This window comes from Camarhynchus parvulus, chromosome Z, assembly GCF_901933205.1.
Source record: "Camarhynchus parvulus chromosome Z, STF_HiC, whole genome shotgun sequence".
Lineage (NCBI taxonomy): Eukaryota > Metazoa > Chordata > Aves > Passeriformes > Thraupidae > Camarhynchus > Camarhynchus parvulus.
In genome coordinates, this window is record NC_044601.1 from 59,656,360 (window position 1) to 59,672,132 (window position 15,773).

Consider the following 15,773-nt stretch of genomic DNA (forward strand, 5'->3'; position numbering starts at 1 on the left):
ATTCTGCCACGTTTCATTTTTCAAATGGCACCCAGCTGTCCCCTACAGGCATTCTTCATAAGGGATGTCTGTTAGCCTGTAGCTGGAGAAGGATTTCTCATTCTGTTCCTCTCCTTTCATGCAGAAAGAAATACAGAATAACTATTGAGAGACGAACTCAACAGGAGGACTGTAACATGGGGAAACATCGGCAGTTACGTGAAGACTCCATTAGATCTCATTTTTCTGCTGCATAAAGAAGAAGATGAAAAAGAATCCCATTCTTCCTAGGGAAAAGAAAGAATTAGAGAAAAGGACACAACCAAAGACATCAGTGTAAAAAGAAGTGGCTCTTGAAGAACTCACTCTTTAAGCAGTAATTTTGTCTTAATTTCTTTCAGAAGCTCAGGAATGATTTACTAATCATGTTATGCCGCATGGCCTTTCATCTCATGAGAAAAGAAAATTATGCAGTTTGATGTTATAGGATGTACTTAATATGTAAAGACAGTATTTCCTAAGGCATATATTAAGACTAGCAGATCTTGGTTTAGTTGATGGGGAATGCCTCATTTTGTTCTCTTTTTTTTTTTTTTTTTTTTTGCCCAGCCTCTACCACCTTTTCCATATTTGCATCTCACCCATGAGTATCAAATATGGTTTCAGAAGCACAGGTGCTGGTTGCTGTCAAAAGGAAAAAAGGAAAAAAGGGTTTGGGGTATGTTCCTGCATCACAGAATCACTGATATTGATAACAGGGGATATGAAAGTTGGTGTACGGGCCTTAGTTCTGGGAGAGAACTGGCACTTGGTTCTAATTAATTCCTCTGAGAAAGTCAGGCAGGTGGAAACACACAAACCATTCTTTCCTTGTTTGTGTGGTGCCACAGTCCAAAGCACTGTTTCTTCCTCTTAGCTGGTGGGACTTAGGAAAAACTCCAGTGAAGAATGAGGAGTTTCATAGACGTGAAATAGTGACAGAGAAGACAATCAGGTCTCTAGAGAGGACTGATTAATTCCTCAGTCTTATATGTGCTTTGCCACACTCTTTTCTGTCCACTGCCATGACTTTTCAGAAGGGCAGATGTAGTCCTGTCAAGCCTTCTCCTGTTCCTAGTGAAGTCAATGGCAAAATCCCATTAACTTCAGTGAGCACAGGACTGCATCCATAACTGTAAATATGAAAGTGTTTGTATAGCTGATGCAATTCAAAAGGGGATTTTTTTTGTGTGTATAAAAATGACATTCCATGCAACCATTTTATTTTTTAGGATATTTTTAATCTTGTATTTTTCTATTAAAGTATCTATTTTTGCTTTGGTAGGTTTAAAAATTAAGGAAGAGGATGTTTTGAAGACATATTTTGTATGATAGGAGTAATATGCAGGGAAAGTCAACAGCTGTAAATACATTTTAGAACCAGTATTCAGGGGAGGAGAAATGATTTTGTGGATGGTAATAGACTTTCTGCCCAACTTTTTTCTCCAGGCATGTGCAACATTCAAATAGTTGCTTAAACAACACAAATGCAGTTATTGAATTGTCTATGTGATGATCACCCTGATGCTGTAAATAATGCATTTTTCACATGTTAAAGAGTCCTATAGAAGTCATAGAGATTTAAATATCCATGTGTGTACAATTAAACACCCAGGAATACCTTCTGAAATCATGTGTTAAAACCTTATTTGAGGCTGATTTCAATCCTGCTGCCATCAGTATCCCCTGGAAATTTTGCCATTTATTTTACCAGGAGCAAAACTGAATCTGTGTTGAATTAGCTACTGACAGGTTATTTTATACTAGACAAAGGAGAGCTTTGCACTTTCTAGTCAACAAATGGAAGTGAACCATGCTTACTGCAAATGTAGTGAAGAAGATCCATAAAAGTATTGTTAGTGGGGAAACAGACCTATGACTATGATTCTAAGAGTCCATTAAATATTTTGGTTTATTCTGTTCTGATTTCATAAACAGAGCTTTCTGATCTCAGCAGTTCTAGCCAGACTTGCAAGTTAATCTCAAAACTGGCTCTGAAGCCTGATTTCTACAAAACTTCTAGGCCCTGAAAGTCAGTTGGCCAGACTTCCAACTCTGAGAAACCACTTTGGGATACATGGGAGTGAAGAGCAAAAACTCACCGTGTCTGCTTTCTGCTGCCTTTTATTTTTTGTTGGACATGTTTTTTTTCCCTTATATTTCAATTTGTTCTTAGCATATGGAGGGCTCATCACCTGCCCTTGTGATGTATTGTCCCATGTCCCAGGCAGCCAGAGGGCAAAGCTTCCTGACTGTCAGGGCAGCTGCACTACAGGAAATTGATTTCCAGCATCCCATTTCCCAGTCTGCCTGTGTGACCTCTACAAAGGTGCTTTAGCCAAAGCAGCACCGATCAGTGGACACTTTTCTGAAGTATTCTGCTTATTTCATGGCACCAGAAGTAGGCTAGAGCAGTATTCATACTTAAATTAACTTGGGGAGGAAAAAAGACTTCCTGATCAGTTTCTGGATTTTTTTTTCCCCAAGCAGTTGAGTTTGTCTAGCCCCTGGGCATGCTTAAAGTTTGGGATTTTTTAAAGATATTTTTGATCTACTTCTGGTTTTGCAAATACGCCTTTCTTTTACCCATTTGACTACTCTGCCTCAGAAAAAAAGGCAAGGAAGATTTTTAAATGTGTAGAGAAGAGGTTATAATTTGAAACATAAGCTCTTTTGGAAATTGTTTTTGTTGTGACTTGTTTTGCAGTATGAACTAGTACTCAAACAGGTAGGGTTGGAATCAAGACAATTGTGTAGATGTCCATTTTTCCTGTGCCATGCACGGTTGAGTCACACCAGAAGATGGGAGATCTGGCTGGGACAGTAAATTCTCATGACAGTTTATTTATTATGTCATTTTATGATACCTATAAAAAAGTATCGTAAAAGGTCACTTTTTTAAAAGAGTATTAATTTTAATGCTTTAAAACCTTTATGTAGGGTTTTAAATCATGACCTCAGGAGGTGTTCCTGTGAGATGTCTGTTGGTGGGGTGCTGACCTAGCTTAGCCAAAACTGTGCATCCCAGCACCTTCCAAGAAAGGTGAACCTTCTTTTGCACCTTAGAGCATTTTAGATCAATGGGCTTTAATGTTTGCAAATTGATGCACACAAATATATGTGTTTTTCCCATGGAAGTGTGGAGATCATTTAAGACATTTCACATAAGTAGATTCCTTCGTAGCATAAATAAACTTGCTCTTCTTAGCTGCCTTTCACAGGCCTCTTGCTAATAGTTCCCAAGTCTTCCATGGAGCAGAGATCAGAAGCTGCCTTGAGTTTAGATTATTCAGCAGAGAGATTCTTTACTGGCTATTGCACTTTTCCTTTCTGGTTCATCTGCATTAGCTCAGTGCCACAATGTTTAGGCTCCGAACTCTGTAAGGGAATGTCTAATCAAAATAATAATAATTGATCCTCAAAAGAGGTTTCAAAACCTACATTTTTGGCTTCAACAAATTGCCCGTATTACAAACATACATCTGTATTACAGAGAAGCACAAGGAGACCCTTGACTCAGCTCAGCACTTCAGAACACACTTAAAATATGCTCAACTTCAGCTTCTAAGTGCTTTACTCACTTGGGACCAAAGGGTATGATCCTGGCTGTGGCTGAACCAAAGGGAGATTTGCCATGTGCTTGAATTTAAGAAAGGCTGACTGTGTAGGCCATATTTATTGCTAATTCTTAAAGTTGTGCCTGTTAAATTGAAATTTAACCAGTGGCTTCGTACTCTGTTAAAATTTGACAAATTCTGATAATTTTGTATTTATTAAAATTACTGAACAATGGTCAGCTTAATATCTGATTGACCTCAGAATCCTCTTCCTGAGGGTTCTATGGACAGTTTTCCTGCCTTTTTACCCTCATAACTTCAACACCTGGGCTTGTACTGCAAGTGACAAAGATGAAGAAGAACTTTAAAAAGTATCTGGTATTTAGTTTTCTGAAACCCACAGCTTCAGAGTCAGATGTCTAGGTGCTTTGTCCTGGGACACTGGTAGTTCTGAAATGTTTGTTTATGGAAAGTTTGTGTGTTCTGAGTTGTCTGTGACTACTACCAACACCAGTTCCTGCTCTTGTGTGCTTCACTGAAGACCACACCTAGCTGAGCTCTGAAAACATTCAGTCTTTGCTAAAACTTGTGATTGAGTGTGATTGAGAGCACTTTGGAAGATTGTGACCAGAATTCAGTTTATTAAAGAGTTGTATTAATTAATTTCTGAAAATAAACTATGTTGATCTATTTTCAATTTGTTTTTAAGCAACGTGCCATTGCATTATTGGAAGTATTTTGTTGGGGTTTTTCAGTGGAGAGTTATTAAGGTGTAGCTAATGCTTTGAAAACATTTGTGCTGGACAAAATAAAGAGTGTTCTCCCTGACAATGTGTTTTACTGGGAAGTTGATCTCTGATTAATTTTTTGGCTTAGAAATACAATCACACATTAAACTGACAAAACCCCCCTCTTACTGATTCAGTAGAAGTAAATTCAGGCCCTCAGTGAGTGTCTGCAGGCTTGAAGCAGTTCAGAGTGAGTTTCTCAGCTTTGCAGTAGAACAGGCTGCATCAGCCTTAGCTGACCTTGGCTCCAGTGATGTTTTCACCTCATGAATGCCATAATGCTTCTGGAAAGCCAAGAATAGACATCAAAGACAGGAAGCTAATAGTCCTGGTCATAAATTTCTTTGGCAATTCAGTCCACCTTTTCCGGAGCTCAAGACAGTTCCACATCCTTCACTGCCCTCCTCTGTGCTTCAGAGTGTAGCCATGTGGGCATTTTGGTTCTTTCAGTAAAGCAGTAAAGGTTATTTTTCCTCGTTTGCTCCAAGAGTCGAGTGAACAGTCTTTAATTACCCTTTTTTTCCAGTCTTTTGTCTAGGTTCAAAAGTACTTTGAAGACAGCCATTTTCTATCATTTAGTCAGAAATGCTCCTTCCTCTCCGAGTGTCTTGGCTTTTATGTGTTGAGCCATTTCAGACATGGTTCATTGCTGAACACTGCTCAGCTGTCAACACAGCTCGTGGTGTCATCACAGCATGGCCATACCAGCCACTATCAGAGTTATAGACCTAGAATTACCTGTTGGGTTTTTTCATCCTTATGGTTATTGCTATAAAATGATGTCAAGTCTAGCAGCCACCTTCCCCACGGCAGGGCACATGGGAACAGAAATACCAGTTTCTAATGGCACATTATCTTTTCTGTTCGTTAGCAACATGCCCTAGTAACTCACCTCACAACAGTGAGCTGTAAAGTGGTAAATCTCAAAGTGCGTGTTTTGTAGGAGTCAGTTTTAGCCCTTTCTAGAAACAAAGGAACACAGGCGTTGCTCTTGGAATGTATTTTTAAGGACATGCTGGGAAAAGTTCTGCTTTCAGATATGTTGTGTGTGTGTCACCTCTCCTCCCTCCCCTTTCCTTCTCGCTGTTGAAAGCACAAAAAGATTTGCGTGTGTGTGAAAACTTTCAAGTGGAAGAAATGGAAGAGTTTGCACTGTGCATATCCCTGCTTAGAGGCAGAAATTAATTCAAATGGCTTGAGGGCTGAATTGTTTTCCATTCTCAGATACCTTTTAACATCTGAGCTCTGAGACTGATGAAAACTGATTGTTGAAATTAAAACAAATAGCTGTTTGTGAGAGACATCAGACCTGGCTGTCTGCAGGGTCAGCAAGCTGTGCAGCAGACATTAATAGTGTCTGTTCTCTTCTAAAGAGTAACAGCAGAAAGCCTGAGCACTGTGCTTTGCTCCAGTGAAGCCTTAAGTTTGTCGTAAATGCAGCTCCCCCTTTATGTCATGCATAGAGGAAGAAAGGAAAAAGGTTAATGTTGGACTTTTTATGGAGCTACTGCTGGTTTTGATCAAGAAGATAAGGCTGCCACAGTTTTGAGGCTTTCTCGGGTTAATGTTTCATTGTGTCCAGTGTATCACTATAGAGACTTTTATTATGCTATTACTTCTCCCAGAATTTACCTTTTAGAAGGTCCTAACTGACATACAACAAATTTACAGCATAAAAAACTAGCAAAAAGGAGAGGCTTACAGTTCCCTCAAAATCTCTCACTAAAATAATATTCTGCATCAAAGACAAATTACTCTGAATAATCTGACACTCTTACAGTTTGTATGTTAAGCTATATTCAGAAATGTTGGGTGGATTCATTAGATGACGAATCTTCGAAAGGTTAAAATTCACTCGGTGTGAACTGTTCCTTGGTGTTTCTGTGACATGAATGTTTCTAGAGAACACTTGAGCAAGGAACAAAAATGTACCAAAATCGGTATTAAAAAAAAAAATATCTTATTTTAGGGCTTTCTTTTGTAATGTCAACTGGTATGCACAGGGAGCACACAATTCTGCCCCCTCCATGCCCCAGCTACAAACAGAGGTTTCACTGCTGTTGTGCATTAGCAGCAGGCACAGGGAGCACAGCTGCATTGCTTTCTTCTTGGGGATGGTCTGGACTTCTCTTTCTCTTGGAAAAGAATCTTTACTGGGCAGGTCTGAACGTGCTGAGAAAACTTGGAGAGGCAGGATGAAGGCAATGGGTAGAATTTGCTGTGTTTCTTGTGCATAGGGTGTAACAATCAAAAACTGACAGGACTCAGGATAGACAATATAAGGAACTTTGTCCCCTTTTTTGCGGTGATGCTGTTACCTATTAATGGAAAAATACTGGACAAAAGAGAAACCTAGTGCCAGTTGAGCAGAAAACAAATGGAAAGCTGCATAGTATATTGTACTGATGTAAGTAGAACTATCTGCATATAATGTGATTTTATTTATTGTTGTTTTTGTGTAGAGGAGAGTGCATATTCATGACTGTGGATATAACCTTTGTTTATTTGTGTAATGTATTTTATTTCTTCTATGACTTGGTCATTTAAAATATCTACATTCATTGGTGTCCTTTGACTTTTTATTCTGTGCATTTTCTTTCACACATTTTAAAAATGCAAGAATATCACATAACCTAAATTGTAACAAAATGTTTCCATTAAAGACATAATAATATCTTATCACCTGTTTCTATGGTGTCTTTTGTCATCTATTTACTACATCCTTGGTCTGTTCCACATAAGAAGGTACTGTCAGACAGTACAGAGTTAATAACAGGAGGGTTATTATTGGTCTAAGAAACTGTATAAACCACTGATTTTAATAAGGCTTAGCAACTGCTTAAATCAATCTAACCTTTCCTTGGGAAAAAATTTCCCCCACTGCATTGTAAGATCTGGGAAAGGTTTTAGTCATTGAACTCCAAATGAACTTTGAATATTTTTGTATTTATTCTCAGTTGTCTAGAAATGCAAGTAATTATGAACCAAACTATTGAAATGCATTGAAACCGTAACTAGCAAGCATTAATTTTTATAGCCTGCAGAGGGGCAAAATTTATATATTTTACTAAGCTACAAGTTCATTTCCTAGCAGCAATCTCACCAAATTTGGGGAATTTTGATTTCCTGTGTTATTAAATACAGTCTTCACATTATCCTGTTTTGTCTAGCCTTCTGCTTTCTGTATGCATGTGTCTGTTGGAGCAATGTTGCCAGATTTAAGATCTGTGTTTGATAGTATGCCAGGCCTTTACACTCTGAAATAACTGGAAATGAGTGTGAGGAAGAAGTATCTGGTCACACTTGTATCAAAGTATTAAGAATTCACTGGAGAGTTGATGGAGAGATAAAAATCCTCTGGGTTAACTATGGACCTTTCTACAGTGCAGAAAAGAAAAAAAAAACAGAGTAAAAATACATATTTGGAGAGGCCCATTCAGTTAGGGGAGGGTTGAACTAATATCTTAGCAGCAGTGCTTTTCACTGGTAAATCTCTACATATGTCACTACATTTAATTAACTCAATGCTGTAAAAAAATATGCCAGTTTGTATAGCTGATTAAAAGTCCAAAGATACTAATCTTCTGAAATTGTAAAAGATATTCCCAATATTTGTTAGAATGTAGCTTATTTTAAATCTGCCTCCTTATAGATATACTTATATGCATGTTTTACAAATAAATATTATTCTTTCTCCTGCTTTTGCTTGATGGTTATGTTTTTATATCTTCATCCCATTACAGACAGGAATCCTCTGGAAGTACCGAGAAATTTTCCAGTATTTCTGTATAAAGCATCATAGAAAAATTGTACAAATAGCCTTTTTTTTTTTTTTCTGGATTACTGCAGTAACCATTAAAGGTGTTTTGGGAACAAAAGTGGATATTATAAATGAAACATTTCCCATCTTTTCTAGCAATTTAAGATTCAGGTCAGCGTAATCTAAAGATTAGTTTACTAGTATTTGCTAATTTTCTAAATTTTCTAGAACTGAGGGTAGTTAATGCTTTAACCCTGCTGTATCATAGGGATGCATCTTCAGGGCAGACAGCAGGCAGACAGACTTTTGACATCTTGCCTTCATTGACCGCAATTGAAAAAAAGTCTCAGCAGCTTTTCTAAAATGAAGTTTTCACTCAGGCTTGGGAATTTTTTCACTCAGGCATGAGAGATCACTGACTGAATTTATGTTTGGTATATGACCCTCAGGCCAACATGTCACAGTGACAGGACTGGCCTCCACTGTTACTAGATGGGTAATTTTTTTTTTTTTTAATAGCTTATCCTTCAAAATAAATGCTTGAGATAGGTGTGATGAATTGTGTAGAGGTGTACATACATCAAAGTTTATGAAACTGTTCATGCAAATGTGTCAGAGATCCCTTTGTCAGAGAGCCTCAGCCAGTCTGACAGGTAGAAATGTAATTTGGTGAAATTACTTAAGGCAATTGATCTTCAGTGGTAGCAACTTCTGGATATCATTTTAGATATCCTGAAACCTAGCTGGACACATTTTTGTGGCTTCCTTAGGAAACTATTTCTTGAGGAACATTCATCACATTTCTGAAAAATTGTGGTGGCATTTGAGCCAAATCTTGGTCTTGAACCTCAGCCAATGTTTTCTTGAGTTGAAAGAGCACTGCCCATAAAAAGTAATTGTACAACTGACAGAACCTCTTTTCTTTCCTCCTAGGAATAACCATAATTTACAGTCTGTAAAGCCTATATGAGCCAAAAAGGGTCTCTCTGTGTACATATGCTACTCTTGGTAAGTCTTCCTGTGTCATTTAGGGTTGGTTTGATGGCCTTTAGTCCTCTGCCTCAGAAAAAAAAATAATCATATTCCCCTTTCTATAAATAAGTACTCTTCCCAGTTAATTGTTCTGGCAGCATGGCAGTTTATTATCAGTGTCAGTTACTTTTGATACTGCCATTTAATTTAGACAATAAATCCCAGCTTTCAGGTTTCTGATACCTGTGTATATAATTCAAAAATGAGCTTATGGCAAAAAATGTAACCATGTATTTATAATTGTCCGGGACAGGGACATAGGAAGATCATATCTATGTAAGCTCTGGTTTTCTCCCACCTCTATTTCTGAGGTATGAAAACAGACCAGGTCCCCAGCTGCTCACTACATGAGCACCTCCAAAGGCCAACAACCACCACTGTGCTGCCGGTAAGTCAGCAAGCTTCCCCTTTTGGGGTCTAGCAGCCTAAAAGCACACTTTAACCAAATAAAGCATATAGGAGAAGTGGTGCTTGTGTCTCTTCCTCCTGTCCTGCCTGGCGTTAGAGCAGTAGTGGCGTGACTGGAGGAAATCCAGCATCCTGCATTTGGATGAGGTGTAGAACTGCAGTCTTCCTGTGTCCTAAGAGATAAAACATGCTATTTGTGGAACAGTGTGTACTCAATTTACTGTTGCATAAAAAATGAGAATGCCTTAGGTAAAGGCATTTAAAAATAATTTTCCCATAATCTGAATGCTTAGACTACCAGACTACAGCAGACATTTCTCACTTTTTGTTTCTCTTGCTGCAGCAGAACAATTTTTATCATTATTTAATCTTCAAAGGGGAAGAGTGAGCAGACAGACTTCGCAGTAGCACAGGAGCCATTTTGACAGCAACATGGATTTAAATCCCTCTTCAACCCTTACAGAAGAGAGGTATGATCTGGCACTTGCTGCAGCCCTGGTGACTGGTATTTGTTAAAATGACAGTGTTAGGAGCAGTCCCTCTGGCTGAAGGGACAGAGCAGGATCTAAAGAGGGAGGAGCCTGCTCCCATAATGAAGAATTTCAGATAGTGAGAAAGTCCTGTCATTGCCTTGCACGCATGTATAATGTGTCCCTGCTAAACTGGATTGCTAGGAACCATTAAGTTGGACTTTTTTGCTTGGCATGCTTAAAGCATGGAGTACCCTGAGACTCTTCTGCAGTATTTGGCTCCATGTGCAGGACGGAGGGTCCAGAGGAATAATTCACAGCCCCTGACTAAATCCTGCTGAGCAAGATTTCCTCAGAACAAATGAAGGGGTCCCACTTGCTCCCCTTTGATTAGTGCAGCATTTCATAGGGTATCAACTGAAATAACAGCTTAAGAAATACCTTCTTTCTTAAGAAAAAATACTTAAAGATGTATCACTTGGGCTCAGACATCAAAGGAAGCAGTGCAATAAAAACAGGTTGATAAACCCCTCAATTAGGTAAGGGAGTACAAAAAGCACAGCAACAGCCTGATGAGTACAGGAAATTAAACTGGAGGACTTAGGCTACTGGGTAATGATGAGAAAAAGGCATATTGTAGATTGAGGAGATGAGGGCTTTAGTCTCTGTTCTAAGGATAGATTTACCAGAGCAGAGGACTGGCCAGTATCCAATCTTCTACCCTTCTGGGATAGACAAAAATGGGGCTTTCTGCTGGGTCCTGGGCAATGTCAGGGAAGAAATAACAGAGCCTGTCAGGAAGGCACCAAAAGGTTTAAAGAATGTGGAGTAGTCTCTGGCTTTTTGCATGCCTTCTTAAACAGAAATAAACCTTAGAATCACCTGGGATTCACCCAGCACCAGTTATAAATATGAATAATGGAGTGAAGACATCAAACAAAGGAAAATGCAGGCTATGTATCAGGAAAAATTGCATAAGATTGTGATCTAAGAGCCCTCATGCACTCCTCCCAAAGGGGGTGGAGGTAGAATTTCTGTTGCTCAAAGCATTAAAACCCCAGGCCCTGGGGAGTGCACTGTAGGAACAATCCCACACTGACTGGAGGGATGAGGTGATTTAATGGGTGGTCATTTCCACCTTCAGTTCTCTTTTATGTACATGCCAAGGTGCCTTTAGTGACAAGCTGCAGTTCAACACCAGAGCTGAAAGCAGCCTGGACATAGCTCGAGAGAGTGATTCAGAAGAACTAGACAGGAAAGGAGGTATAGAAAGAGGGGTGGGGGTGTTAATTTAACTGAGAGAAGCCAAAGTGCATAAAAAATTTTCCAGTTCAGTTTGGGATGGGAACTGAGGCTGAAATGAAGAGTGGTTAAGTGATCCCATCATTCCTTAAATATTTATAGACACATGTCACATGTCATTGGCAAGTATGTTAAAGTCTCATTCATATTGCTTTCCTAAGTCAAGACCTGACAAATTAATACAGATATTAAGGGTTTCTGCCTTGGACAGAGATACTACTGCTCTGTAACCCCTCACCTGGGTCTGACCAGGAAAAATTCTTTCTCTGCCTGAGCTGAAGCTGAAACAAAATTTTTCATCGGCACCAGTACCAAACACTTAATTTCCTCCTCCCTACAGCTCCCCGTTCCCTGCCAAAGAAATAAAAATGAAAGAGAAATAACCTTTCCTAATCGTGAATGTCTGAGTAAGAGATTATATTTTACTTCACTCCTTTACATTGTCAGTTGTTTCTATAGTCACTCCTTTCATTACTTGTTTTCACATTGTTATTTTTTCCCTTTGTTTCCTTCATCATCCTCTCCAATTCCTCTACTCCACACCTAGCCTATGTCCTTCCTTCTGCCTGCCAGTTTTCCTAAGTGCTTTCTTTCTCTTCCTTCAATACCATTTTAAAAATGTTTGTTGACTTACTTTTAAGAGCCCCCCGGATTGCATACTCCTGGAAGAAAAGCACCAGCCAAGCTGGAAGCTTGACACAACAAATCTCGGTTGCAGCGTTCTTTCCACTGTGTCCCCCAGGCTGTGCTGAGGGGTGCTCCATCCTGCTCCTTTCTCCCTGGCCTGCTCTGAGTGTTGCTCTACCCCCTCAACTGCAGCAGGGGCTGATACTGAGGGACTTTAATTTTATGGGACTCTGATTTTATTTCTGGCCCCAGCAGAAGTAAAACTAACTACAAAAAACTCCATTCCTTCAGGATTCATGGATACCACACAGTGTCATGATTTTTTTTTCTCCTGTAAGAAACAACACAACTTTCTCTAGAGCATTTTGATTTTTAATTTCTTTTTACTAGAAATAAGTGGCTTTGCTCTGATTTCTCAGAATGTAAGAATGACCAAAATCCAATTAGCAGCCTTTAATCCCATACAGACCACCTGTTGGAAACAACGTTTGTTGTTTGTCAAACAAAGATCATTAGGAGGCTGTGTCCTGCTAGAACATGATGTACCTAACTTGGCAAACTAATGTTAACAGGATAGTGCCATCACAGAGGGAGGAGGCAAAGACACACCCCTACACTGCCCATGGTGCCAGCACAATCCTCCTTATCCCCTGAGGCCTATAAAATTTGAAGCTGAGATTATCTGTAGAGCTACAGCTCTGTGTTTGGGCAGCAGGGAGAACTGCACTGCAGGAGAAGAGTTTCAGACCCTGGCAGTAACTAACATTCCTTACACAGGGCTTCACAAGGTTAGGAAAATCCTATGGAAACATCAACCAGCACACACCACATTGCCTTGACAATCAGCAGGGCTGCCTCCCAAAGAATGTTTTAATCTTCTGGCTGAATGCCAGTGTGGTTTTCCTTGTGGAATAAGTTCTTCAGCTGAAACTCTGCATAAGTTGATCTGCCCCATGACAGATCAGGCATCTGATGCAGCCCTTGCATTTCTGTTGTTGATTTGGCTAAATATTGAAATTGACTATGGGGCAAATGCTACAACTTACTTGCATCAGAATAGCATGGTTGGGTTAAAATGCTTCCAAATGTAGTAGCCAAGGCTTTGAGAAAGAACTAGTGGCTTTAAATCTCTCCATGCAGAGGATGCTTACTGTGAGATAATTTGATGTAACTTGACTTTGTCAAAGACTTAGAAAATCACATTTACTTTAGATGACTCAAGCAGGCCCATATATAAACAATGCATCCAAAATCACCTAATCACTTGGAAAACAGAAGTATTAAAAAAAGGGGTAATTTCTCACATCTTCTCAAATGCCCAAATCCTTAGTTACTACATTAAAAAAATATTATGGCCTTTTTTGGCAACATGTTTCTTCTTAGTAGTAGTTTCACAAATGCACATATGGGAGAAAACACTGAAATAGCAAGAAAAAAGTGTATAGGAAAATTCAAAACATGAGGAACCACCAGCCCCGTGGATGTAACAAACCTTGACAACACCTGCATTAGAAATGCAGTCTGAAGCAGGGCTTTCAGTCAAAACCAATCACCTTTCAGGTCTGCAGCTCTGGTTGCTTTAAATGCCCACATATTTACATTACATTTACACTGCTCCAGTGCTCTGTGTTTCGTGTGTTGCTTAGGCTCCCTTGTGGCTGCAAGGGTAACTGGATTACTTCATGATTTTCAAGAAGGTTAGTATCCTAGGTGGGAGGCAGGAAGCTGGGTAGTATTGCAAAAAATTGTTTCCTATTGTTGTTCCAGTTTAAAAATCAAGGTGGTCATGTTGTACTACATTGTTAGTTAAAAACTAATGTATTTAACTGCAACTTATTAAATGTAGGCAAATTATATTGATGCATTCTCATGCACAACACATTGTCCTCTGTCTGACTGTGCCACATAAATATTGGAAACACTACAAGCACGCATTAAGTACATAGTGGAAACAGAGCCAGGTTGAGTAGCAATGTGCTTTTTTTTCAAAATATCAAGCCTAAATGCTTCATGTGCCATAAAAATCATTCCTCCTCCATATATATATAGATTTATCTCCAATAGTTGGGGAGAAAACTAATAGTCAAGAAACAAGTTTTTAATGGAAATGAAGGCTCTTTTCCTGGAACATCCTTCTTTGCACAGCTCTCTTCAGAGTTTAAAGTATTCAGAAAAAGAAAACACAGCTTTTAAAAATGAAAGATGAGCTTTAGAAATTATTCGAGGTCTGATCTACCAAAATACATATATTCTGATAGAATTTTTTCCACTGTCCCACCCTTAAGATATGTGTGCAAGATTTCTCACAAATACTTGTGAAATCAAAATGAAATACATTCAAGAATTAAAAATTTTTCAATGCCTATTTCAGCTTATGAAACTTCTTGCTTTGTTTTCTATTTATTGCCATTCTTACTAATGATTTGGCGATCACGTCTAAAAAGTTTTATGTGTGAGCTTGCCTGAAATATGTGAATATATTCAGGGAAAAAAGGAAACACTACTATGCCCTGCTCTTAACACTCTTTCCTTCAAAATCTTGGAAAGGCTGTTACTTCTTCAATGAAAAAAAAAATTCTTTCAGCCCACTGAAAAAAAATCAATATTTTCTGCAAGAGTCCTTTTACTTTTCCCATAAACAGCTGTTTTCAAGCATGGAACACATAGGAGTTACTAAAAGGTAAGATAAATGTTGCCTTCAACATTATTTGCTGAAAAAGAATCAGAGGTTGAAGCAAGAGTTTTGTAGCAAAGCTTTTCTGTAGGTATGCTCTCCCCTGTGCCTACCTTGTTTACTGAAGGAATGGGGTTATGCCCTCCAGTCGTTTGTCCACCAGTGGGAAGTTTTGAAACAGTTCTTTAGTTTCAACTGTGTTTGATAGAGGGGTGGATGAGTCTTAAAGATACTTGGGGTTCAGAGATTTCATGCAAATGCTAAGTTCAGGGAGGTAATAAGAGTGAGAGGCAGAGAGAAACAGCTAAAGGTGTCTATTAATGGAAGGAATCAAAGCTGGGTTCAGCATTTATTATCTCTGTTGTCCTGCTGCTAGCCAGGCCAAATCCAAGCGCTGGGCTGGTGGTCAAGCAGCCATCCCAGGCTCATTTCACAATAACAGTTTTGAATGGTAGTGTAAGTTGGAGTAATTACTTTTCATTTGGCATTGAAATAAACAGAGGAAAAAGACAAGGAAGGGGAAGGATAAACATTTTTGCAAAGCACATTTAAAACGCTAAGGAACATTAAATCATTAAATCATTAAATCATTTCTACAGGAGTTTGCAAATCAAAGGAAACAAGGAAGAAACCCTCCTAAGTTTGTTACATTGGGAACAACTACTCTTATTTTTGTTTTTCTACTACAATCTGGAATTTTCCTTCTTCCTAGCTTTATCATTTTTACCTTACATTTAAGTCTGTGCAAAGTGTGATTTAACACAGAAGACATGTGGAAAGTTGTCAGCTCCCAAACCTTGTCTACACTGCATAGATCTGTGTACTTTGGCAGGTTTATAGCTCAGAATCTAGCTCCCTGGAGACTTGCTGCAACTTGTAAACCCATAAGGAATTTTTCAGGCCAGTTCTAAGCCTAATTCATTCACTTATGAGAACAGTTTCATTATAAGGTTTTTAATAGGGATTTTCAAATAATTGTTTTTCTTTGTCATTCTTGAAGTTTGAAACATGGAAAAATATGTCAGATTAGATTTCTGAACCAGATCTGGATATCAAGGTGGAATTCCTTAAAGACTGGGGTTGTTGTCTGAGATGCAGAAAAACAGACAGGACAAAAAACATTGCAGCATTTGTTCT

General features: G+C 38.8%; 1 protein-coding gene across 2 annotated transcripts in view; it reads left to right on the forward strand.

Moving 5' to 3' along the window:
- NPR3 (natriuretic peptide receptor 3) overlaps nt 1–7,042 on the forward strand; it is a 44,722-nt gene extending 37,680 nt beyond the window's left edge. For both annotated transcript variants that reach the window (XM_030968468.1, XM_030968469.1), the window contains exon 8: nt 125–7,042. In XM_030968468.1, coding sequence (XP_030824328.1) covers nt 125–236 — 112 coding nt within the window. In that variant the 3' untranslated portion in view covers nt 237–7,042. The remainder of the gene's footprint in view (nt 1–124) is intronic.
- The last annotated feature ends 8,731 nt before the right edge of the window (nt 7,043–15,773 follow it).